Genomic DNA, 27,924 nt, shown 5'->3' with positions numbered 1-27,924 from the left:
GATCAGCAACAAATTTAATGAACTGCCGCATTATCTGGCATGTGTGGAAGCTTCGGTATTAAATATAAGAAGCGTCACAAACCTGTTAAAACCATCCGCATCAAGTTGTCGCTGAGGAAAGTAATGCTATCTATGATATTCCACAGCCATTTGTAATGTGTCAGTAGATAATGCAAGAAAGGAGGGCTGGGCTTCAAGAATGTGTAAACACTTGTCCACAGATAAGCTGCAATTAAAAATACATTGTTCAGGAAACGGCAATGATCACAGCGAGAAGCATAGGCATAGTTGACAATGGTCACTGTTCATATTACTCTTTCATATTATATTATAATCCCACCCACCTACAATCAAGGAATCACTTTGAGGTTAGAAACTAAGAACTGTGGATGCTGGTTTATGCCAGACAAAGACACATAGAAAATAGGTGCCGGAGTAGGCCATTCGGCCCTTCGAGCCAACACCACCATTCAATATGATCATGGCTAATCATCCAAAATCAGTACCCCGTTTCTGCTTTCTCCCCATCCATTAGCCCGAAGAGCTATATTTAACTCTCTCTTGAGAACTTTTTTAAAGCCACATGGACACCCACCACAGATTAAATGTCCCCCGAGCGGCATGGGCAGTTACATACGTTGGGCAGTTAATGCGACCATGGAGATGAATGTCCTTGCCCACGGCAGGTTGTGGCTAAGGGTGTGTACCAGTGAGGGTGAGTGGCCTGAGGGCCAGACGAGATGGGGACAGACCCAGTGACAGATTAAACCCAGGTCTCTGGCACCTTGAGGCAGTGGCTCTATCAGCTGTGCTACTGTGCCACCCTAAAAGTGCCGGAGAACTCAGCGGGTCAGGCAGCAGCATCTCTGGAGAAAAAGGATGAGTGCTGTTTTTCGGGGCTTGACCCTTCTCTTGAGGAGGTTTGCCCACACTGGCCATCAATCAGCCATTCACACTGGTTCTAAGTTATCCCACTTTTTTTTTATCCACTCCCTGCACATTAGGAGCAATCTTATCGAGGCCAATTAACCTAGAAATCCACACACACGTCTTTGGGATGTGGGAGGAGGATGTGGGATGTCCAATCTTCTGAATATTTGAATCTCACAGATAACTCAATCCCGCCACTCAACTCGGTGATTTCTGGGAATATTAACATGTTACAAAATTAAATTTACGGGAACTGTACAATTTACCCGAAAGCCATGAGTCTGCAAGATTTGTATCAAGGTGCCTGTGAGCAGTGTTTTAACCAATGCACCAAAACACATTCCTTTCAATGTCAGTGGCTAAAAGAGTGGAAGATGTAATCCACTCAACGCAGAGTACTGCAGTAACTCAACGGGTCAGGCAGCATCTGTGGAGGGAATGGACAGACAATGTTTCGGGTTGGAATCCTGCTTCAGGCTGATTGTATTGGTATGGGGGTGGGGGGGGGGTGAAGGGGGACTGGAAAAGAGAGTTGGGGGCAAGTGCTAGGTGGATACAGTTGAGGAAGGATTTGATTAGCAGGCGGATGGAGATAGTGATCAGGAGGCACAAGGGTGTCAGGTAAGGAGAGAAGTGAAATGTACATCCGAAGGGAGGGATACAAGTGGAAGGGTACAGGACAGGGGATGGGAAAGAGGGCAGGATGATGAAGAAATGGGGTTTGGCGGGGGTAGGGTCACAGGAAGGAAAAAGGTGATGGAGGGGATTATTACTTAAAATTGGAGAATTCAATGTTCGTACCGTTGTGTTACAAGCTACCCAAGCTGACTATGAGGTGCAGTTTTCTCCTCTTTGCATGTGACTTCACTCTGGCAATGGAGGAGGCCCAGGACAGAAAATGTTGGTGTCGGTGGGAATGGGAAGGGGAGTTAAAATGGTTGGCGACCGGGAGATCCAGCAAGCCTTTGCGGACCGAACACAAAATGGTTACCAAGTCTCTTCTTAGTCTCACTGATGTATAAGAGGCCACATCGGGAGCACCGTTTGCATTAGATGAGGTAGGAGGAGATGCGTGTAGAGCTCTGTCTCACCTGGACAGGCTGTTGGGGTCCCTGGATGGGACCGAGGGTGGAGGTGTAGGGACAGATGTGGTATCTCCTGGACTATGATGGGTGAGAGCCAAGCTTCTTTTGTCGACTCGGGAACAGGAACACTGGGTCTGTCCCCATCTCGTCTGGCCCTCAGGCTACTCACCCTCACTGGTACACACCCTTAGCCACAACCTGCCGTGGGCAAGGACATTCATCTCCAAGGTCGCATTAACTGCCCAACGTATGTAACTGCCCATGCCGCTTGGGGGACATCTATTGACTAGCCGCTGACCAGGTCAGTCAGTATCGCCCACCTTCAACTACGCTGCAAGTAAGAATTTCATTGCTGTATCCGGGACAAATGACAATTCAACACTATTGATCTTGCACCCTCACTTGCACCTCCTCCAACCTCATCTACTGTATCCATTGTTCAAGATGTAGACTTATACATCGGCGAGACCAAACGCAGACTGGGCGATCATTTAGCTGAACACCTTCGTCTGAACCAACCTGATCTCCCGGTTGCCAAACACTTAAATTCTCCATCCCATTCCCACACTGACCTTTCTGTCCTAGGTCTCCTCCATTGTCAGAGTGAGGCTGAATGCAAATTAGAGGAACTGCATCTTACATTTCGCTTGGGCATCCAGTGGTATGAATATTGATTTCTCATGAGGATTGAGGGGGGAGTCTTATAGAAATGTACAAAATTCTTAAGGGGTTGGACAGGCTAGATGCAGGAAGATTGCTCCCGATGTTGGGGAAGTCCTGAACAAGGGGTCACAGTTTAAGGATAAAGGGGAAATCTTTTTGGACTGAGATGAGAAAAATATTTTTTACACAGAGAGTGGTGAATCTCTGGAATTCTCTGCCACAGAATGTAGTTGAGGCCAGTTCATTGGCTATATTTAATGGGGAGTTAGATGTGGCCCTTGTGGCTAAAGGGATCAGGGGGTATGGAGAAAAGGCAGGTACAGGATACTGAGTTGGATGATCAGCCATGATCATATTGAATGGCGGTGCAGGCTCGAAGGGCCGAATGGCCTACTCCTGCAACTATTTTCTATGTTTCTATGTTTCTAACTTCAAGTAACCCTGGCATTCCCCCTCTCTTTATCCCTCCACCGCCCAAGTCGTTTTCACCCAACAAACAGCTAACAATGGTCTGTTTACGTTGTCAACATTACTTTTTTGTCAACATTACTTTTTTTGCATATCCTTCATTCATTGTTCTTTATCTCTCTACATCATCGTCTATATCTCTCGTTTCCCTTATCCCTAGTCTGAAGAAGGGTCTCGACCCGAAGCATCACCCATTCCTTCTCTCTAGAGATACTGCCTGTCCCGCTAATTTACTCCAGCTTTTTGTATCCATCTTCAGTTTAAACCAGCATCTGCAGTTCCTTCCTACACATTTGATCTTGATCTCTCTTGAGAATGTCTAAAACTAGAGGGTATAGTATTGAGGTTAGAGGAGCAAAGTTTAAATGGGATGTGCGGGGCAAGTTTTTTTGCACAGAGGGCAGTGAGAGCCTGGAAAGCGCTGGAGACAGATTAGTAGCAATTACGAAGCGTTTAGAGGGAACACGGATATGCAGGGAATCAAGGGCCATGGAACGCATGCAGGCAAAGGTTAGTTTATCATAGCATCAAGTTCGGCACAGACATTAGAGGCAGAAGGACATTGTTCCATATTTATGTAATTTAGTCAAAGAGAAATCTTTTTGAATACACATTTCCGTATTGACTACACTCCATAAACAAAACGTACAATATCAGAATAAAACCTCCCAGGGATTCTTCTATTCTATGCTTCATGCATTATTAAACCGCAACGCTTGAGTTTCGAGCTTGGTACATTGAATGCAATTGCATCGCATATTATAACCATGAAAAGTGATCTGATAAACAACTTACGCAAAGTGCAGTTATCTCCGTAATAACCACTGTGGGAGCAGTCACACTCGTAACCTTCAAGACCAACATTAACGCACACTCCTTTATTCTCACAGGGCCAATAACAGCATGGATTTACTGTGAAAAAAAAACAAAACAGGTCTCAGCTCAATTTAAAATCGGAAAACATTACATTTGGCAAATGAAATCTACTTGTGAGGATTTGGGTTTTGTTTCTGAACTCTAGCAGTGAAGCAAGAAACAAAACTGTGAAATACATTGGAGGAAGTGTGTTGTTGGTCATAGTCATCAAATAACCTGACCAAGATTAAAGGTATTTCACATAGGACCTTTGACAGAAGTTCTTTATAACTGGGATATAACAAAATGCGGGAGGAACTCAGCAGATCAGGCAGCATCTGTGGAGGGAATGGACAGACAACGTTACAGTTAGGGACCTTCTAAGCCTCAGGGCAATTAAGCTGGGAAACATGGCCCAACGGCTCGATGGAATTCATTGTCACATGAGCCAGGTACACAGAAATTCCCTTTGATTGCATACACTTCACTAAAACTCTTTCTAGATACAAGCACAATCGTAAAGTACAACAGTGTACTTCTAATCTACAATAGTAGATTACTTTGAGGCAGTACACAAGATTCGCCATGTTTTCGATGCCATCTTGCATCCTTTAAGTTTCAAAGTTCTTTCAAATACTACGTCTTAGCTCAGACTTAAACTTCCGTTGTCCTGGCGGCATCACTGGGCTGGAGTTGCGGGAATCCATGTAAGAACAATGAGATACCAACACAGACTGTCCCTACTCTCCCGACCATAAGTATATCAGCCTTTAGGTAGGGAAAAAGACACAAAGTGCTTGAGTAACTGAACGGGTCAGGCAGCATCACTGGAGAACATGGATAGGTGATGTTTCAGATTGGGACCCTTCTCCAGACTGATTACAGGGGTGGGGAGAAAGAAAACCGGAAGAGTTTTTTCCCCCGCAGAGGGTCTCACAGAACTCCCTGTTGGAGAGAGGAGGAGAACTTCTTCATAGGCACACAGTACCTGAGGAGATTTCACTGTGGAACTGTCAAAATGTAGAAACAAGGAACTGTAAAACTGCAGAAGGTACACAAAATTGCTAGGGAAACTCAGCGGATGTAGCAGCATCTATGGAGGCACACCCTTTGTAAAACTGCAGATGTTGGTTTAGCAAGGAAAGACACAACATTTTAGAGTTACTCAGCGGGAAATCGTGTATAGTTTTTTTTTGCTGACTCCTTTCTGTTTAGTACGGAACAAAAAAGCTCATTACTGTACCTCAGTATACGTGACATTACTAATAAACTAACTAATAGGGTCAGTGTTACCAGACCGATTTAGAAAGAAGGAACTGCAGATGATGGTTTACAAAAGAAGACACAGAGTGCTGGTGTAATTACCGCTGAGTTACTCCAACGTTGTATCTTCTTTTGTTACTAGACTGAGACAGGATTTATCAGTGGACGGGAAATTACTCCTCGAATGTGAAGCAGTGTCAGAGCTGCTGGGGTTATTCCGAAGTACCGCAGCTTCAGACTAAATATATTCCCTGTCTAGAAATAGGGTGGAAGTCCTGAATCTGGATCTCTCACCTAGGGCAGCATATGTGTTGATATGTGTTGCTCTCTCATCCTTTAGAAACATACTATCGCCATAAGAGCGGCACAATGGCGCAGCTGGTAGAGCTGCTGCCTCACAGCGCCGGAGACCCCGGTTTAATCCTGACCTCAGGTGTTGTCTGTGTGGAGTTTGCACGTTCTCCCTGTGACCGTGCGGACTTCTTCCGGGTGTTCCGGTTTCCTCCCGGTGTTCCGGTTTCCCCCTCCATCCCAAAGATCCCCAATTTATCCTGCTCCAGCCACATTGTTACAATGGCCAAGAAAGCATACTGATGCCTTTATTTCATCAGAAGGCAAAGGAAATTCTAAAAGTTCCTGTTTAATACCAAAATTGGCCTGGCCCCAATTAGAAACAAAACATCATAAAAGAGGAAAGGGCCCCAATTGTTAGCTGGTGTAAGATGACAATGGATTAACAAGCAGACCAAACATTAAGGGCGCCGGAGAGCAGGGATAATAAACATCCTGATGGATAATCACTGACTTGAAATATTAACTTGTTCCTTTCTGCACAGATCCTGCCTGACCGGCTGAGTATCGCCAGTTTCCACTATTTGTATTGCCAAGTGGGTAATTGACCAGCATGGTTCTGGTGGCTGAATGGCCTCCGTCTGTGTTAGACCTCGATAGCCCAAGTACTGGGAACTATATTCTCTACTCTGTATCTGTCCCATTCCTCTACCGGATGTACTTGAGTTTGACCTGGTTGTATTCATGCGTGTTGGTCTGGTGAGAACGTAGAATGCTGGAGTAACTCAGCGGGACAGGCAGCATCTCTGGAGAGAAGGAATGGGTGACGTTTCGGGTCGAGACCTTTCTTCAGAGTTTGGACCCGAAACGTCACCCATTCCTTTTCACCAAAGATGCTGCCTGTACCGCTGAATACTCCAGCATTTTGTGCCTATCTTTGACTTAAACCAGCATCTGTAGTTCTTTCCTGTGCATGAGAACATAGAACAGTTCAGTTCATGAACAGACCCTTCGGCCCACAATATCTGTGCCGAACATGATGCCACACTAATCTTATCTGCCTGCACATGATCTGCATCCCTCATTGCATGCATACCAATGTGCCTATTCAAAAGTCTCTGAAATGCCACAATTCTATCTTCCTCCTCCACCACCCTCGGCAGCACGTTCCAGGCATTCACCAGCCTCTTTATAATAGACAATAGACAATAGGTGCAGGAGTAGGCCATTCGGCCCTTTAAGCCAGTACTGCCATTCAATGTGATCATGGCTGATCATCCCCAATCAGTAACCCCTTCCTGCCTTCTCCCCATATCACCTGACTCCACTATCTTTAAGAGCCTAATCTAGCTCTATCTTGAAAGTATCCAGAGAACCGGCCTCCACCGCCCTCTGAGGCAGAGAATTCCAGACTCACAACTCTCTGTGTGAAAAAGTGTTTCCTCATCTTCGTTCTAAATGGCTCACCCCTTATTCTTTGGTTTCCTCCCAAATAAAATACTTGCCCCTGCACATCTCCTTTAAACTTTGCCTCTTTCACCTTAGCATTTGATCTTTCCACCCTGGCAGGGGAGATCTGCATGAGGGGACGGGGGGGAGAACAAAGGAGAACCTTTATAACTTTGTCACCGCCCATTATGTGGCCACTATTTACATACATCGAGTATGCAAAACAGTGTGATGTACAATAAAGTATCATTCAAATACATTCAAATTGCTGATATCCTCTGGAGAATAAACAGGGATCAGGAAGTGAATAAATGATGCATATCATCGTTTACTAAAACAGTCAAATACTAAAGCAGACAAAATGATAAATAAAAATGAGGCACAGGTGGAAGTTGGGCAAACAACCTTGTTCAGAAAGCAAAGTGTCAATCGTACCAACACCAGTGAATGAGACTGTGGTCAAGAAACATCCCTGAATGTTAATGGGCGAGTTGACATGTATCTCTGTCCTAGTTCACAACAAAATGCCCAGCGCTAATAGGCACGTATACAGAGGCCTCACCGCCCAACAGGCAATGCCTCCTCACTATTATGGCGGCACAGTGGCGCAGCAGGAGAGTTGCTGCCTAAAGGGCCTGTCCCACTTGGAAACTTTTTCAGCGACTGCCGGCATCATTGACTGACGTATCAGGTCACCGAAAAAGTTGGGGCGTGATGACGTATTGACGCGCTGCGATTCCTCAAGTGTCGCAACATTTTTTTTCGTCGCCACAGGATTTTGAAATGTTCAGAATCTTTCAGCGACCCTGGTACGTCAGTCAACGACGCCGAGAAAATCGGCAACTGCGCCAGAGACCTGCGTTAGATCCTGTTTCTGCGATGTCTCTCTAAACTAAACTAGAACATAGAACAGTACATCACAAGAACAAGCCCTTCAGCCCATAATGTCTGTGCTGAACCTGATTGCAAGAGCATCATAAGAAGGGTCTCGGCCCAAAACGTTGCCTATTTCCTTCGCTCCATAGATGCTGCCTCACCCGCTGAGTTTCTCCAGCACTTTTGTCTACCTTCGATTTTCCAGCATCTGCAGTTCCTTCCTAAACAAGATTATCACTTGTCTGTTTAGTTTAGTTTAGTTTTTTAGTTTAGAGATACAGCGCGGAAACAGGTCCTTCAGCCCACCGGGTCCACGCCGACCAGCGATCCCCGCACATTAACACTATCCTACACCCACTAGAGACAATTTTTACATTTATAATGCCAATTAACCGACAAACCTGTACGTCTTTGGAGTGTGGGAGGAAAACCGAAGATCTTGGAGAAAAACCACGCAGGTCACGGGAAGAACGTACAAACTCCAAACTCCATACAGACACCACATGAATCCGGGTCTCCGGTGCTGCATTCACTGTAATGCCCCTGTCCCACTTAGGAAACCTGAACGGAAACCTCTGGAGACTTTGCGCCCCACCCAAGGTTTCTGTGCGGTTCCCGGAGGTTGCAGGTAGTGGAAGCAGGTAGGGTGACTGACAAAAACCTCCGGCATCCGTACGGAAACCTTGGCTGGGGCGCAAAGTCTCCAGAGGTTTCCATTCAGGTTTCTAAGTGGGACAGGGGCATAAGGCAGCAACTCTACCGCTGCGCCACTGTGAATTATATGTAAATCATATCCTTGCACCTATCTAAAAGTCTTTAGAATGCCACTAATGTCTTTGCTTCACCCATCACCCATGGCAACGCGTTCCAGGCACTCATCGCCCTCTGTGCAAAAAAAAACCTGCCCTGCACATCTCCGTTAAACATTGCCACTCTCACCCAAAATCCATGCTCTCTAGTATTTAATTTTTCCATCCTGGGGAAAAAGGTTCTGACAGTCTACCCTATCTGCACCTTTCATCATTTTATATACATCCATCAGGTCCCTCTGCATCCTCCAATGTTCCAGGAAAAACAATCCAAGTCTGTCTAACCTCTCCCTGTGGCTCGATCAAGGCATCATCTTGGTAAACCTCTGCACCCTTTTCCAAAACCTCCACATCTTTGCTGTAGTGGGGCGACCAGAACAGCACGCCATAACGCGGTCTAACCAAAGTCTAATTTAAACCTTGTAAATCAGAAGTTCCAGACTACGCCTCATCACCTCGAGCAAAAATAAACAAACTGCTGCAGCAACTCAAGAAACTGCAGATGCTGGGATTTGATTTTTTTTTAAATGAAGGAACGTAACATGTCAGGCAGCATCTGCGGAAGGGAAATGGACAGATGATGTTTCAGGTCAGAGTGATTGAGCATCAAGCTGAAAAAGAGCAGGGCTGGGACAAAGCCAGGCAAGTGATCAGGAATGGTGATTTCATCTCTATCTGCCCCACCCATCTCTTTTCTAGCTTTCACTTCCCATTCATTCAGGAATTCAACCCGAAACATCATCTGTCCATTCCCCTCACAGTTGCTGCCTGACCTGCTGAGTTCCGCCAGCACTATGTGTTTTGCTCAGGATTCAGGGGTGGGGGGAGCTGAGGCAAATGCAACCTCTCCCCGCAACTCAAAATCGCAAGTGTTCACACCTCTGAACCTAAAGACACCAAAGTTAGATATCGATCCCAAGAGTCTGACAGAGGAGAAGTTAAAGGAGTTAGGCTACTGGAAGAGTAAATTAAACCGAGCAAGCGGGGAGATGGAATCCGAAGCATGTTCTGACCAGTCTGTAATCCTACACGACTCAGCACTGGTTTACAGTGAAATATTCATTCCCTCCAGCATTTCTGTTTTGGTTTATTCCAATGTTTAGGTGGGAAGAACAGGAGAAAACAGGGATGCCAACAATGGAGACGTGCTCCACATGCTTTGTTCTCTCTCTCTCCGAAACCCGGCTCACCGTGACAACCGCCCAGCTTCCCAATTCAAGACTCTGTGCCAAATAATGCTTGCTCAGACGATCCAGATTATTCGTAATTGCGGTGTGAAAATTCAAATTAGCCCAGGTAGCGAATAGATCTGGCACGCTGAACAGAAGAAAGGGAAGATTTTACAAGTTGGGGCTCAAGAGACTGTCATGGGCAAATTAAGAGTTTATTCCCCAGAGCGCAGTAGGAAGAGTTGATCTTATAGAAATATATAAAATCATGAGGGCAATATTTAGGGTGAATGCACTAAGCCTTTTCCCAAGGGTTGTGGAATCAAGAACTAGAGGGCTTAGATTTAAGGTGAGATGGGCATGATTTAATAAGACACTGAGGGGTACAGTACCTTTTTCACACAGAAGGTGGGGGGTTTATGGAAGGAGCTGCAAGAGGACGTAGTTGAGGCAGGTATGATAACAACGTTTAGAAAACATTTAGACAGGGTACATGGATAGGACGAGTTGAGAGGGATATGGGCCAAATGCAGGCAAATGGGACTGGTGTAGATGCGACATATTGGCCAGTATGGGCAAGTTGGCCTGTTTCCACACTGTAAAAATCTATAACTGCATGACTCTATTTGGAAAGATTCACGGATAGGAAAGGTTTCGAGAGATATGGGACAAATGCAGGTAAATGAGACTGGCGTAGATGGGGCACCTTGCTTGGCATGGAATTATTGGGCTGAAGGTCACGTTTCCATTCTGTGTAACTGTCAACATCCTTGGCACTGGCTAACTACATGTTTCCTGCACATTTTCTTAATGATCGCACACTAGAAACATAGAAACATACAGGGCCGGCCTTAGGAGGTGCGGGGCCCAATTGGGAAATTTTTTCATAGAAATATAAATAAATAATTATAAATGAGTCACGTGTCATGGGTAACATGACAATTCGGGGGAGAGTTCCTTTCACAGCGTGTGAGGAGTCTAGCCAGGGATAAAGTTGCGGGAGCGTTGAGAAGGAGGGGGTCGGGTTCATGCCAGTAACACTCACTCACCGCTGCCGCGGCGCTCCGGGCGCAGAGCTACCGCATTGTGGCCGGGGAGGGAAGCAGCTCGCTTGGCTACGAGCGGCCTCCATCACCGGATAACGGAACCGACTGCCGTCTCAGCGCCTTCTGCCGGCCCGCTCACCTCTGGCAGTGCTCTCCGTCTGAACAGTGAGGGGACCAGCTCAAGAGCAAAGATCATAGAGCGGAGTGGGTCAGCGGGTGATGGATAACATCACAGCGGGCGGTGGAGCTTAGTCCTGTGTCAGCGCGAACAAGGGATCAATTGAGGTCACTCGCACTGACATATGGAGTAAGCTCCAGCGCCCACTGACCCGCTCTTGAGCTGGATGATCCCCGGCCGACCCCCTCCATCTCACCCCTCCTGCCCTCCCTGCAACTTTACCCCTGGCCAGACTACCCACACGCTCTGAAAGAAACTCCCTCCCCCCCAGCAGCGCTGTCCTTTTACAGCCGCTTCCCACTTTACAGCCGTTTCCCATCAGCTGCTAGCGATGAGGGATAGACTTGGCTATATCTCAGTACAACAACATGGTTCTTGATGTTGCTGTACTGAGGGATAACGAAGTCTATCTTTCTTGGCTAATACCTAACCTTCAGCCTCCAAGATGCAGGTACATTATCTAGCAATATTACAACATTTTGAGATTAAGAAAATCAAGTCTGCAATTTATCCCACCAGATAAAGCATAAAAAGAAGTTTAATTTGACATCTAATTCACTTTCATATCACACAAATTCAATGTGATCATGGCTGATCATCCCCAATCAGTACCTTCATTTCTGCCTTCTCCCAATTTCCCCTGACTCCGCTATTTTTGAGCCCTATCTAGCTCTCTCTTGAAAGCTTCCAGAGAACCTGCCTCCACCGCCCTCTGAGGCAGAAAATTCCACAGACTCACCACTCTCTGAGAAAAAGTGTTTCCTCGTCTCCGTCCTAAATGGCTTACTCCTTATTCTTAAACTGTGGCCCCTGGTTCTGGACTTCCCCAACATCGGGAACATGTTTCCTGCCTCTAGCGTATCCAAGCCCTTAACAATCTTATATATTTCAATGAGATCCCCTCTCATCGTTCTAAACTCCATAGTGTACAAGCCCAGCTGCTCCATTCTCTCAGCATATGACAGTCCCGCCATTCCGGGAATTAACCTTGTAAACCTACGCTGCACTCCCTCAATAGCAAGAATGTCCTTCCTCAAATTAGGGGACCAAAACTGCACACAATACTCCAGGTACGGTCTCACTAGAACTCTGTACAACTGCAGAAGGACCTCTTTGCTCCCATATTCGATTCCTCTTATTATAAAGGACAACATGCCATTTCTTAGCGCTAACGGCAGGCACTTGGGAAACGTGGTAACTCGTGAAGATTTTTCAAAATGTCCACGAGTAAAATATACTCAGGATGTAAAAATCTGATACTTTTTAACACGTAGTCATACCGTAGTAGCTCGTGAGTTTGTCGTAGTAGGACCTGGTGTCCTATATCACTATTGTATGTTCATGATGGAAATAATACTCTGTATATTTATTACCTTTGAATTGTAGTTTTGTGTAATCCTCCCATAATTTCTGAGTTCCATATCACAATATCTATCAATCTTCAACTCGACGTGCACAAACAGAAGATCAAATAGTACAAGTTGTCCAACAACTTTAGGCTGTGCACGCCACACGAAAGAAGAAGTAGAAGATATCTATCAGACATACAGAATGGTGCAAGGTAATATCTTGCCCAAACTCAGTTGTATCTTTCTATCTCAATAAATATCACAAAATAAGCCATTGTTTCAGCCACATTATGACAAAATATAGAATGTACATTATTTCTTATCAGTCACCCCATCCCAGAAACAACAGTACTTAAAGAAGAACATTTGTTTGACTAATTTACGAGCATGTACCATACAAAGCGAATTTGTATTTCCATATGAAATACGAAAAAATTAACGCGGGGCCCCCCGTGGGCGCGGGGCCCAATTTGGAAAAATTGGTCCAATCGGCCTAGGGCCGGCCCTGATATTCCGTCTATACCAGTCCCACCTGCCTGCGTTTGGCCCACATCCTTCTAAATCTATCGCAACACGTACCTGTCCAAATGTCTTTTAAAAGTTGTGATTGTACCTATCGCAACTACCTCCTCTGTCAGCTCACTCCATATACCCACCACCCTTTGTGGAAAAAGGTTGTTCCTCAGGTTCCTATTAAATCTTCCCCCCTCACTTAAACCCATGCCCACTGTTCTTGCTTCCTCTACTCTGGGTAAGAGGCGCTGTGCATTTACCCTGTTCAATCCGCTCATGATCCTATACATTTGCCTGTCTTTATCCTGCACCTCCTTCTCTTTTCCAGCGTTTGCCACCCCCTTCTCCATCAGTCTGAAGAAATGCCCCAACCTATAACGTCATCTGTCTATTTTACAAAATTCTTAAGGGGTTGGACAGGCTAGATGTAGAAAGATTGTTCCCGATGTTGGGGAAGTCCAGGACAAGGGGTCACAGCTTAAGGATAAGGGGGAAATCCTTTAAAACCGAGATGAGAAAAACTTTTTTCACACAGAGAGTGGTGAATCTCTGGAACTCTCTGCCACAGAGGGTAGTTGAGGCCAGTTCATTGGCTATATTTAAGAGGGAGTTAGATGTGGCCCTTGTGGCTAAAGGGATCAGGGGGTATGGAGAGAAGGCAGGGATGGGATACTGAGTTGGATGACCAGCCATGATCATATTGAATGGCGGCGCAGGCTCGAAGGGCCGAATGGCCTACTCCTGCACCTAATTTCTATGTTTCTATGTTTCTATTTTCCTCCACTGATGCTGACTTTAACCTGCTGAGTTCCTCCAGCAGTTTGTGTTATGCCCGGGACAAGAGGCAGGGCTGGATAGAAGGTCTGTGATAGTTCTGTCAATTGTCTCTTTCTCTCTCCACAAATGCTGCCCAACCCGTTCAGAGTTCCCGCCTTGTCTATCTATTTTCGGAATTGTTAAACACGATCAACGGTAACACAATGGTATCTTGATATAAAAAGTTAAACTGAGGATCTTTCCATAATGTCCCATGCGAAAATGTGTCCTTTCGACAGCGCGGCGCTCCCTCAAATGACCCCCCCCCCCCCACATTGTGGCGCTCCCTCAAACCACCCCCACAGTGTGGCGCTCCCTCAAATGACCCCCACAGTGTGGCGCTCCCTCAAATGACCCACCCCCCCCCCCCCCACCACATTGTGGCGCTCCCTCAAATGACCCCCCCCAATCATCCCCAATCAGTACCTTCATTTCTGCCTTCTCCCAATTTCCCCTGACTCCGCTATTTTTGAGCCCTATCTAGCTCTCTCTTAAAAGCTTCCAGAGAACCTGCCTCCACCGCCCTCTGAGGCAGAAAATTCCACAGACTCACCACCCTCTGAGAAAAAGTGTTTCCTCGTCTCCGTCCTAAATGGCTTACTCCTTATTCTTAAACTGTGGCCCCTGGTTCTGGACTTCCCCAACATCGGGAACATGTTTCCTGCCTCTAGCGTATCCAAGCCCTTAACAATCTTATATATTTCAATGAGATCCCCTCTCATCGTTCTAAACTCCAGAGTGTACAAGCCCAGCTGCTCCATTCTCTCAGCATATGACAGTCCCGCCATTCCGGGAATTAACCTTGTAAACCTACGCTGCACTCCTTCAATAGCAAGAATGTCCTTCCTCAAATTAGGGGACCAAAACTGCACACAATACTCCAGGTACGGTCTCACTAGAACTCTGTACAACTGCAGAAGGACCTCTTTGCTCCCATATTCGATTCCTCTTATTATAAAGGACAACATGCCATTTCTTAGCGCTAACGGCAGGCACTTGGGAAACGTGGTAACTCGTGAAGATTTTTCAAAATGTCCACGAGTAAAATATACTCAGGATGTAAAAATCTGATACTTTTTAACACGTAGTCATACCGTAGTAGCTCGTGAGTTTGTCGTAGTAGGACCTGGTGTCCTATATCACTATTGTATGTTCATGATGGAAATAATACTCTGTATATTTATTACCTTTGAATTGTAGTTTTGTGTAATCCTCCCATAATTTCTGAGTTCCATATCACAATATCTATCAATCTTCAACTCGACGTGCACAAACAGAAGATCAAATAGTACAAGTTGTCCAACAACTTTAGGCTGTGCACGCCACACGAAAGAAGAAGAAGTAGATATCTATCAGACATACAGAATGGTGCAAGGTAATATCTTGCCCAAACTCAGTTGTATCTTTTTATCTCAATAAATATCACAAAATACGCCATTGTTTCAGCCACATTATGACAAAATATAGAATGTACGTTATTTCTTATCAGTCACCCCATCCCAGAAACAACAGTACTTAAAGAAGAACATTTGTTTGGCTAATTTACGAGCATGTACCATACAAAGCGAATTTGTATTTCCATATGAAATACGAAAAAATTAACGCGGGGCCCCCCGTGGGCGCGGGGCCCAATTTGGAAAAATTGGTCCAATCGGCCTAGGGCCGGCCCTGATATTCCGTCTATACCAGTCCCACCTGCCTGCGTTTGGCCCACATCCTTCTAAATCTATCGCAACACGTACCTGTCCAAATGTCTTTTAAAAGTTGTGATTGTACCTATCGCAACTACCTCCTCTGTCAGCTCACTCCATATACCCACCACCCTTTGTGGAAAAAGGTTGTTCCTCAGGTTCCTATTAAATCTTCCCCCCTCACTTAAACCCATGCCCACTGTTCTTGCTTCCTCTACTCTGGGTAAGAGGCGCTGTGCATTTACCCTGTTCAATCCGCTCATGATCCTATACATTTGCCTGTCTTTATCCTGCACCTCCTTCTCTTTTCCAGCGTTTGCCACCCCCTTCTCCATCAGTCTGAAGAAATGCCCCAACCGATAACGTCATCTGTCTATTTTACAAAATTCTTAAGGGGTTGGACAGGCTAGATGTAGAAAGATTGTTCCCGATGTTGGGGAAGTCCAGGACAAGGGGTCACAGCTTAAGGATAAGGGGGAAATCCTTTAAAACCGAGATGAGAAAAACTTTTTTCACACAGAGAGTGGTGAATCTCTGGAACTCTCTGCCACAGAGGGTAGTTGAGGCCAGTTCATTGGCTATATTTAAGAGGGAGTTAGATGTGGCCCTTGTGGCTAAGGGGATCAGGGGGTATGGAGAGAAGGCAGGGATGGGATACTGAGTTGGATGATCAGCCATGATCATATTGAATGGCGGTGCAGGCTCGAAGGGCCAAATGGCCTACTCCTGCACCTAATTTCTATGTTTCTATTTTCCTCCACTGATGCTGACTTTAACCCGCTGAGTTCCTCCAGCAGTTTGTGTTATGCCCGGGACAAGAGGCAGGGCTGGATAGAAGGTCTGTGATAGTTCTGTCAATTGTCTCTTTCTCTCTCTACAAATGCTGCCCAACCCGTTCAGAGTTCCCGCCTTGTCTATCTATTTTCGGAATTGTTAAAACACGATCAACGGTAACTCAATGGTATCTTGATTTAAAAAGTTAAACTGAGGATCTTTCCCTAATGTCCCATGCGAAAATGTGTCCTTTCGACAGCGCGGCGCTCCCTCAAATGACCCCCCCCCCCCCCCCCCACAGTGTGGCGCTCCCTCAAATGACTCCCCACAGTGTGGCGCTCCCTCAAATGACCCCCCACAGTGTGGCGCTCCCTCATATGACCCCCCCCCCCCCACATTGTGGCGCTCCCTCAAATGACTCCCCACAGTGTGGCGCTCCCTCAAATGACCCCCCACAGCGTGGCGCTCCCTCAAATGACCCCCCCCACCACATTGTGGCGCTCCCTCAAATGACCCCCCCCCCCCCCCCACCCCACATTGTGGCGCTCCCTCAAATGACCCCCCACCTCGCACCCCAGTCCCGGGAACCCAATACCCCAGTCTCCGGCGACTACTCTACCCGGACCCTCTCCCTCCCCCAATGACACCGACATCTTTGCCCCCCTCCCCCGTCAGCTACAACTACACCCAGATCCTGGCACCCCTCACAGCCCCAGGCCGTTCATTGACCGGGACACGTTCCCCGGAGCAGCGGCATCGCCCCTCTGTCTGCCCCGCATCCAGCGGACGGGGACTGGGGTACTCACCGCTCGCCGCCGCCGCCCCCAGCGCACACACCCACAGCAAGAACAGCGTCCTGACAGCTGCGGGAGAGAGAAAATAAAGGCGGAGAAGAAAGTGTGAGTAAACATCTCCTGTGAGTTACTGGGGGGGTGGGAGAGAGGGAGAGGGAGAGGGAGAGAGAGCTGCCTACTCACCGTCCATGGGACACACACACACACAGCCGTTCCTGGACTCGGTGAGCGAGGTTGCACGCAGTGTCTTCACAACCCGGCGGACCTTCCTGGACTGACACAGCCCTGTAGACAACGTGCCAGGAACGAGTCGTTCAACCACGCGGGAAATGCCCCCAAGCTGGTGGCGGCGCCGAGGAGGGGTCTATGACACACCTACAAGTCTTATAGCTTTAGGATCTTTGGTCTATAGCTTTAGGATCTTTGGTCCGCGCTGTCGGTGGCTGCATTGTGTATGCAAGCAAAGAATTTCACTGTGCCTTGTCAAGCGAGACAAAGTATTCCTCATTAATTATTCCGATTCCGCAAACATTTAGTGTTGCAAATTATGGGAAGCCTTGATGGAGCGACAGAGACAGAGAGGCGCAGAAGGAGTTTACCAGAATACTGCCAGGATTAGAGGATATCTGCTGTGAGGAAAAACTTACTCCAACACTTTGTGTGTGTGTGTGTTTTTATAACGGACTTCTCATCAACAAGAGACCAGTCCAGGCCTCCCATCCACATAATTGAAGACCTTTGAACGATCTTTCAATTCACTTTGTCGGACTTTAATGTTAAATTTTTGCACTAAAACGTGCCCTTTATTCTTTTTATCCGTGGACAGTCAAGGCAAGTCAGTCACTTTTATTTCTACAGCACATTTAAAAAACAAATCTCGTTGGCCAAAGTGCTTAACATTGGAGCAGGTACTAGCGTTATACAACAGTGGTTCATGGATTAAATACAAACATCACTACATACATATAGTCATCGTTCTATAGACCGGTTAGTCTAACATCGGTGGTGGGTAAAATGTTAGAGACAATTATTAAAGAAACACTAACGGGGCACTTGGATAAACATGACCTCATCGGACAGAACCAGCATGGTTTTGTGAAGGGGAAGTCCTGTTTAACGAATCTGCTCGAATTCTTTGAGGAAGTAACAACCCGGGTGGATAAAGGGGAACCGGTGGATGTGGTATACTTGGACTTCCAAAAGGCTTTTGACAAGGTGCCACATAAGAGACTATTGCTAAAAATAAAAAATTATGGGATTGGGGGTAATATATTAGCATGGGTAGAGGATTGGCTAACAAATAGGAAGCAGAGAGTGGGGATAAATGGTTCATACTCGGGATGGCAACCGGTAACTAGCGGGGTTCCGCAAGGGTCGGTGCTGGGACCCCAGTTGTTCACAATTTATATAAATGATTTGGAGGAGGGAACCAAGTGTAATATATCAAAATTTGCGGACGATACAAAAATGGGAGGAAAAGTAGGGGATGAGGAGGATAGGAAGAGTCTGCAAAAGGATATAGATAAGCTAGGTGAGTGGGCAACAACTTGGCAGATGAAATTTAATACTAATAAATGTGAAGTCATTCACTTTGGGAAAAAAAATGATAGGGCAAGTTATTTTCTAAATGAGGAGGAGCTGCGTTGTAATGCAACGCAAAGGGATCTAGGGGTATTAGTACATGAATCACTAAAAGTTAGTGTGCAGGTGCAGCAAGCAATCAGGAAGGCCAATGGAGTTTTGGCCTTTATTGCTAGGGGGATTGAGTATAAAAATACGGAGGTCTTGCTGCAGCTGTACACAGTATTAGTGAGACCACATTTGGAATACTGTGTACAGTTCTGGGGTCCATACTTAAGAAAGGATGTACTAGCCCTGGAGGCAGTGCAGCGAAGGTTTACAAGATTAATTCCTGCAATGAGGGGATTGACATATGAGGAAAGGTTAAGTAGGCTGGAACTCTACTCTTTGGAGTTTAGAAGAATGAGAGGTGATCTCATTGAAACATATAAGATCGTGAGGGGCCTTGATCGGGTGGATGCACCGAGGATGTTCCCAATGATCGGGTAAACTAGAACTAGGGGACATAGTCGCAGAATAAGGGGGGGCTCTTTTAAAACTGAGATGAGGAAGAACTTCTTCACCCAGAGGGTGGTTAATTTATGGAATTCACTGCCCCAGGGAGCAGTGGAAGCAGAAACGTTAAATATATTTAAGTCTAAAATAGATGGTTTTTTAGCTGCCAAGGGGATAAGGGGCTACGGGGAGAGGGTAGGGATATGGACCTAGGTATGGTTAGTATAGTAAGACCTGAGTGATCTCCTGGACAAGTGTCGATCGCCTGGATTGGGGTCGGAGAGGAATTTCCCGGATTTTTTTCCCGAATTGGACCTGGGTTTTTATCCGTTTTTTTGCCTCCCCCAGGAGATCACGCGGTTCTTGGGGTGGAGAGGGGTGATAGCGGTATAAAGGGGAGGGTAGTGTCTTGTGTTCTGTGTCTTGTGTCTACTGTTTGTGGGTAAGTGTGTCTGTTTAGTGTTCAGCCATGAGCGAATGGCGGTGCGGGCTCGACGGACCTGGTGGTCTACTCTCGCACCTACTTTCTATGTTTCTATGTTTCTATGTTCAGAGGACGCCAAGAAAGGCTTGGAAGTAGAGATGAGTTTTAAGCCTCGATTTAAAGGAGTCGATGGAGGGGGCAGTTCTGATGGGAAGAGGGATGCTGTTCCCTCTTCCCATCAGTTTCATAGCAAAAGGATTTGAGTATAGGAGCAGGGAGGTTCTACTGCAGTTGTACAGGGTCTTGGTGAGACCACACCTGGAGTATTGCGTACAGTTTTGGTCTCCTAATCTGAGGAAAGACATTCTTGCCATAGAGGGAGTACAGAGAAGGTTCACCAGACTGATTCCTGGGATGGCAGGACTTTCACATGAAGAAAGATTGGATAGACTCGGCTTGTACTCGCTAGAATTTAGAAGATTGAGGGGGGATCTTATAGAAACTCACAAAATTCTTAAGGCGTTGGACAGGCTAGATGCAGGAAGATTGTTCCCGATGTTGGGGAAGTCCAGAACAAGGGGTCACAGTTTAAGGATAAGGGGGAAATCTTTTAGGACCGAGATGAGAAAAACATTTTTCACACAGAGAGTGGTGAATCTCTGGAATTCTCTGCCACAGAAGGTAGTTGAGGCCAGTTAATTGGCTATATTTAAGAGGGAGTTAGATGTGGCCCTTGTGGCTAAAGGGATCAGGGGGTATGGAGAGAAGGCAGGTACAGGATACTGAGTTGGATGATCAGCCATGATCATATTGAATGGCGGTGCAGGCTCGAATGGCCGAATGGCCTACTCCTGCACCTATTTTCTATGTTTCTATGTTCCACAGTCTAGGAGCTGCAACCGCAAAGGCGCGGTCGCCCCTGAGCATATGCCTAGACCACGGGATGTTCAGTAACCCCAAGTCGGCTGATCTGAGGGACCTGGAGGTGATGCGGTGGGTAAGCAGACTTTTGACATAGGTGGGGGCAAGCCCATTAAGGGCTTTGTAGACATAAAGGAGGATCTTGACATTTATTTGGAACCGCACAGTGGAGCGAGGCCAGGATCGGGGTGATGTGGTCCCTTGTTCGGGTGCCCGTCAGGAGTCTCGCTGCGGCGTTTTGGACCAGTTGCAGGCGGGACAGGGAAGATTGGCTGATGCCAGTGTAGAGGGAGTTGCAGTAATCTAGGCGGGAGGAGATGAATGCGTGGATGATCTTTTCGAGGTCATCAAACTGGAGGAATTGTTTTATTTTAGCTATCGTCCGAAGCTGAAAGAAGCTAGCTTTTACAACAGCATTGACTTGTTTGTCAAATTTCAATGCCGAGTCAAATATCACCCCAAGATTTTTGACGTGAGGTTTGAGTAGTGGGGTAAGGCTTCCAAGGATGCCTGATATCATTTTGATTGAGTCCGAGGGGCTGAGAAGGATGACCTCAGACTTACTCTCGTTTAGTTGGAGGAAGTTCTGGGCCATCCAGCACTTTATATCCTCGAGGCAGCAGATAAGGTTAAGCAGATTTGATTGTTTTTTGGGCTTCAGGGGGAGATAGAGTTGTGTATCATCTGCGTAGCAATGGAAGGAAATGCCGTGTCTTTGAATGACTTGGCCTAAGGGGAGCATATACAGGGAGAAGAGAATGGGGCCAAGGATGGAACCTTGTGCAACCCCGCAGCAGAGGCTAGCTGGGGAGGAGAAAGAGTTGCCTATGTTAGTAGAGAAACTCCTACCTTTGAGGTAGGAGATGAACCATCTCAGGGCAGTGTCATCAATACAAACCCCTTACCGGAGATGGTCAATTAGGATGGTGTGGTTGACAGTATCAAATGTTGCGCTGAGGTCGAGAAGGAGCAGGATTGCACAGTCGCCGGAGTCAATGGTCATTATGTACCTTCAACAAGGCAGACTCTGTGCTGTGGTGGGCCCTGAAACCTGATTGGAAAGTTTCCAAGATAGTATTTTGGTGAAGGTAAGGCATAAGTTCAATTAAAAAAACCTTTTCCAGGGCTTTTGAAAGGAAAGGCAGTTTAGAAATGGGTCTGTAGTTGCTTGGCAAGGTGGGGTTGAGGTTAGAGGTCGAGACAGCTTGATAGCATTCATGTATAGAGATGTATACAGCGTGGAAACAGGTCCTTCAGCACAATTTGAAACTAAAAGAAGTTGACCCTCAAGCCCCTGTCCCACTTTTCCGAGTCGAATTCTCCCGACCTTTCCCCTTGCTTCAAACTCGGAGAATGTCCGTAGGAGTCCGTAGATAATTCGCAGCGGCTCGTAATGCCAGCCGTAGGTACTCGGGGCATCAAGTCGGGACGTTTTTGCAGCATGTTGAAATATGTCCACGAGTAAAAAAAAATAGCCCCGAGTACCTACGACTGGGTATTACGGTAATTCTCCGAGTTTGAATCAAGGGGAAAACTCGGGAGAATTTGTGAGTAACTTGGGAAAGTGGGACAGGGGCTTCAGGTTTCTATTCAATCTTTCCCCCCTTCACCTTAAACCAATATCCTCTGGATCTTGATTTCCCTACTCTGGAAAACACACTCTGTGTATTTACCCTACCTAATTCCCTCGTGATTCTATACACCTCTATATGATCACCCCTCATCCCCTTGCACTCCATAAAATAAACTTCTAGCCTGCTCAGCCTCTCCCTATAGCTCAGGTCCTCGAGTCCAGGCAACATCCTTGTAAATTTTTCTCTGCACCCTTTCCAAGTTACATTTGCCCTATAACGAGGTGACCAAAACCGAACACGTTACTCCAAATGTGGCCTCACCAATGCCTTGTACAACTGTAACATAACTTCCCAACTTCTATACTCGATACTCTGCCTTCTTGAGCTTCTTGATACTTTCTTTGACTTAGATAGCTCACAACAAAAAAATGTTCACCGTCCCTCGGTTCATATGACAATAATAGACTAAACTCGACCAGATATCTGCAGTTACTTCTATCTGCAAACTTGGTATGTTAGCGGCTGAGGGGAGATATGATAGATAGATCACATTATGAGAGGCATAGACAATGGTAGACAACCAGGAAACTTTCTCTCCCAGGGTGGATATGTCAAAGACTAGCGGGCAAGTTAACCGAGTACTGGAGCCTCCGTCACTGACCCAAATCGAATGTTCTCGGTAAAGTGAGTCAGCTTCAGGTGAAATGACATACATTTTGAATAGAGTCTTGAACAATACACCACACAGGCAGGTCCTACCACCCACAATGTCTGTAGGAGGGAATTTTATACCACAACATGTTTTTATCCTCCTGACGCATTGGGTAATTATGGAGTTGAAACAAACCGTTAATCAATGGCTCTGTAACCTTTCATAGAAACATAGAAAATAGGTGCAGGGGTAGGCCATTTGGCCCTTCGAGCCAGCACCAACATTCAATACGATCATGGTTGCTCATCCAAAATCAGTACCCCGTTCCGGCTTTTTTCCCATATCCCTTGATTTCCTTTGCTCTAAGAACTAAATCTCTCTTGAAAACCTCCTGTGAATTGGCCTCCACTCCCTTCTGTGGCAGAGAATTCCACATATTCACAACTCTGGGTAAAAAAGTCTTTCCTCATCTGTCCTAAATGGCCTAACCCTTATTTTTAAACTGTGACCCCTGGTTCTGGACTCCCCCAACATCGGGAACATTTTTCCTGCATCTATCCTGTCTAGTCCTCTAAGAATTTTATATGTTTCTATAAGATCCTCTCTCATCCTTCTAAATTCCAGCGAATACAAGTCTAGTCGACCCATTCTTTCATCATATGTCAGCCCTGCCATCCCGGGAATTAACCTGGTGAACCTACTCCATCAATAGCAATAATGTCCTTCCAAAAATTGGGAGACCAAAATTGCACACAATACTCCAGGTGTGGTCTGACCAGGGCCCTGTACAAATGCAGAAGGACTTCCTTGTTCCTAAACTCAAATCCTCTTGCAATGAAGGCTTTCTTCACTGCCTGCTGTACCTGCATGCTTACTTTCAGTGACTGATGTACAAGCGCACCCAGGTCTCGTTTCATCTCCCCTTCTCCTAATCTGACACCATTCAGATAATAATCTGCCTTCCTGTTCTTGCCATCAAAGTGGATAACCTCACATTTATCCACATTATACTGCATCTGCCATGCATCTGGTCACTCACCCAACCTGTCCAAGTAACCCTGCATCCTCATAGCATCCTCCTTGCAGCCCACACTGCCACCCAGCTTTGTGCCATCTGCAAACTTAGAGATGTTACATTTAATTCCCTCGTCTAAATCATTAATATATATTGTAAATAAATGGGGTCCCAGAACCGAGTCTTGCGGCACCTCACTAGTCACTGCCTGCCATTCTGAAAAGGACCCGTTAATTTCTAATCTTTGCTTCCTCTGCCAACCAGTTCTCTATCCATGTCAATACCCTACCCCCAATACCATGTGCTTTAATTTTGCACACTAATCTCTTGTGTGGGACCTTGTCAAAGGCTTTTTGAAAGTCCAGATTCACCACATCCACTGGCACTCCCTTATCCATTCTACTTGTTACATCCTCATAAAATTCCAAAAGATTAGTCAAGCATGATTTTCCCTTCATAAATCCGTGCTGACTTTGCCTGATCCCGTCTTTGTCCAGAGTTAACTTTAATCTTACGTTGTCCACTCTATTTTCAAACTCTCCCTCCCATATATCCAACAAGTAGACACCATACATGTCAATGTCCCCGTGGGGAGATTTGATAGGGTCTACCTATTGGAAAAAGGCCGTTTGTTAACGTTTGGGAGATGTGCCTGTTAAACTCAGTGTTAAAGAGCAGTCTAATCGAAAGACTGCAACAGGTAAGAACCTAGTCAGATCTACAAAGGACTACCCCTCCCCCCCCCCCCGCCCCAATTGATGTCAGAAGAAGGATCTTGATGCAAAACGTCACACATTCCTTCTCTCCAGTGACGCTGACTGTCCCGCTGAGTTACTCCAACATATTGTGTCTATCATCGATTTAAACCAGCATCTTTCACATTTCATTCCTACAGATAAGAAAGCCTGCTTTGCTGCAGAATATTTCAGCTTTTGCTATTATAACTACATTCTATCTTGGCCATTTGTCCATCATGCTCCCCAGTATGTGAGCTCCAGGGTTAACCAAATTATAACCTACTCATCTTCCTTATAATTCTCTAAATTCCCGACAACAGTGTCCATTCTGATCACGACACCCAAAATAAACAAATGGCCTCTGCTTGCACGAGATCCATATCCCTCCACTCCCTGCATCGCCACGTCCATCTTAAATGACCCAATTGTATCCCCTACCACCAGCAGCCCTGGTGGTGCATTCCAGGCCCCCACCATCCATGTAAAAAACTTGCCTCGTGCATCTACTTCAAACTATGCCCCTCTCATCATAAAGACGTGTCCTCTAGTGTTTGATATTTTTACCATTGTAAAAAGGTCTGACTGTCTACGCTATCTATGCCTCTCATCATTTTAGATACTTCCCTCTGGTGTTGCCTCAGCCTCTGGCACTCCGGAGAAAAAAAAATCCAATCTGTCCAACCTTTCCTCGTAGCTAATAACTAGAGCCAGGATGTTTAGGCAATAAAAAACTCTGAAATAGGCAGGCAAAAATGCATAATAAAATTACAAAAAAGGCACGAAAAAGACATTTATTGATTAAAAAAAGGCATAAAGGCATGTATTTCCACCACCAAAATATGGTTAAAAATTATAATATAAAGGTATACTACACTAAATGACCAAAGTTGCCTGGTTGCACATAATTATCTGGTGTTAAGCTATGCCTTCTGTCAGACAGAATACGCTTCAGTTGTGAAAATCTTCTTTCTACCTCAGCTGAGGTCACTGGTGCATACCCGAAACAAGCTACAGACTCTTATAGAAACATATAAAATTATAAAAGGACTGGACAAGCTAGATGCAGGAAAAATGTTCCCAATGTTGGGCGAGTCCAGAACCAGGGGCTACATTCTTAGAATAAAGGGGAGGTCATTTAAGACTGAGGTGAGAGAAAACCTTTTCACCCAGAGAGTTGTGAATTTATGGAATTCCCTGACACAGAGGGCAGTGGAGGCCAAATCACTGGATGGATTTAAGAGAGAGTTAGATAGAGCTCTAGGGGCTAGTGGAGTCAAGGGATATGGGGAGAAGGCAGGCACGGGTTATTGATAGGGGACGATCAGCCATGATCACAATGAATGGCGGTGCTGGCTCGTGGGGCAGAATGGCCTCCTCCTGCACCTGTTTCTATGTTTATATTCATGTTGAATCTTGTGTATTACATCTTTCTCAATCTTTGAGAACTTTAGTTATGTTTTATATTTCTTCAAGACCTTCGTTAGCTAAAATCACTCTCTCACATTTTCCTTGTTTATCCTTACCTACATCGCCAGGAACTTTACAAATATCGTCAGTTACTTTGTTGAAAACCTGCAAGTTATTCACAAATGTTTCGCCACGTTTCTCAAGGGAAGTGATAGCTTGTGGGAAGTTTGCAAAATTGGAAGCAACAAACACAAGATCGTGGTGGAGGGACGTTTTCTGCATGATTTCACTGACGATGCTGACTGCAGCAGATTCTTCTTCTTCAAAACAGTTGACAATTTATTTTATCTTTTCAAATTTTGCAGCATAGTAGAGTACAGCAGATAGCCATGTACCCCACCTAGTCAAAACGGGCTGAGGAGGTAGCGGAATCATGGGTGCCATTTCCTTGAACAACTGCACACGTGACGGTGCTTTGAGGAAGATTTTCTTGACATTGGAAACTAGGCGATGGACATTTGAAAATAAGCTACGTATGTGCTCGGCAATTCTATGAAGTCCTTGAGCTAAACATGTCAAATGAAACATTTTGGGGAATAAAACTTTGTCACAAACAGAAGAACATTCTCGTGTTTTATACCTTCTGGCCAAAGTACAGCAAGTGAAGATGTAAACAACTGAGCAATAGTTGAGCTGTTTGGCTTCTCCAATACTTCCGATGTCAACAAATACTGCTTTGATGGTTGACCTGCCTCCAGTGTACCGATGACCACATTGGCAACATATCTCCCCACAGCATCGGTTGTCTTGTCTATTGAGATCCATATTTTGTTGCATGCAACTTCATCTCTAATTTTCTGCACAACAATGTTGAAGTTGCTGTCAACGTAATTTGTCCGTAATGATGACTCGCTTGGTTTCTGTTCTCTGAGAGATTTGTGTTCTAATTTCCACAGTGGAATTCCAGCATCAATGAATGCCTTGCACAGATCACTCGAAAACGTAGATTTGCGACTGGAGCCAGCAGTAAATGTAGTGAGGAGACAAGCTTGGGTATTTCGCTTGGGTAGTCTACACCCCAGCGGTATCAACATTGACTTCTCTAATTTTAGATAGCCCTTGTCTTCTCCCTCCTCCCCCCTTCCTAGTTCTCTTTCTAGTCCTACTGTCTCCTCCTCTTCCTTTCTTTTTCCCGGTCCACCCCACATCAGTCTGATGAAGGGTCGACCCAAAACATCGCCTATTCCTTCTCTCCATAGATGCTGCCTCATCCATTGAGTTTCTCCAACATTTTTTGCATCTGCAATGTGACTTCTCCAGGATTTTTCCAGCATCTGCAGTTCTTTCTTAAATACATCTTGGAAAAAACTGAGCCAGCGGGCAGCGGCACGAACGAATGAACGACCGACGGTGGCGACCCCGGTTTTGCCCCGGTGGTGGAAGTTTTCTTGTAAGTTACACTATGTTAACACGTTAATAATATCATTAATATTATGCGTTAACATAGAAAAGGTCATTGCAATCACGGTACAATTAGAGAAAATAGCTTGACCTTTTTGCAAAATGGCAAAAAAAGGCTGATTTAGGCACTCGATCGTGAAAACGGCATTATCCTGGTGAAATCATCAAAAAATGTATGAAAAGGCACATGTATGACAAAATCCTGGCTCTACTCATGAAAATAAGGATGTGGATTCAATGATACTTTACTGTCACATGTACCCAAGTACAGTAAAATTCTTTGATATTTGCATACAATCCAATATAATCACACAGTAGACTTTACCTGGGCACTGTCTACCGAGGCAGTTGCCATTTAAAGTCCTTACTACAGTCTTATCTTCTCACAGCGACAAAATGGACCACACATGGCCACAGGTGACCCCAGTGCAGAGGGATATTGAACAGGCTATGACTCTATTCCTTGGAGCGCAGGAGGATGAGGGGTGATCTTATTGAGGTGATTTGAATCATGAGAGAATTAGCTCGGGTAGAATCACAAAATCTCTTGTCCAGAATTGGGGAATTGAGAACATAAGTTTAAGATGAGGAGGGGAAAGATGTAATAGGAACCTGAAGGGTAACTTTTTCACACAAGG

At 45.7% G+C, this 27,924-nt stretch overlaps 1 protein-coding gene across 1 annotated transcript in view; it reads right to left on the bottom strand.

Moving 5' to 3' along the window:
* The window catches only part of ptgs1 (prostaglandin-endoperoxide synthase 1), a 67,145-nt gene extending 49,740 nt beyond the window's left edge, over window positions 1-17,405 (bottom strand). The window contains 4 exon segments of the mRNA XM_033049071.1: window positions 83-226; window positions 3,942-4,058; window positions 17,032-17,088; window positions 17,203-17,405. Of these exon segments, the coding sequence (XP_032904962.1) occupies window positions 83-226; window positions 3,942-4,058; window positions 17,032-17,088; window positions 17,203-17,209 (325 nt within the window). The 5' untranslated portion in view covers window positions 17,210-17,405.
* Between the last annotated feature and the right edge of the window lie 10,519 nt (window positions 17,406-27,924).

Source organism: Amblyraja radiata, chromosome 32 (assembly GCF_010909765.2).
Source record: "Amblyraja radiata isolate CabotCenter1 chromosome 32, sAmbRad1.1.pri, whole genome shotgun sequence".
Classification (NCBI taxonomy): domain Eukaryota; kingdom Metazoa; phylum Chordata; class Chondrichthyes; order Rajiformes; family Rajidae; genus Amblyraja; species Amblyraja radiata.
This window is presented reverse-complemented; position numbering and strand designations above follow the sequence as displayed.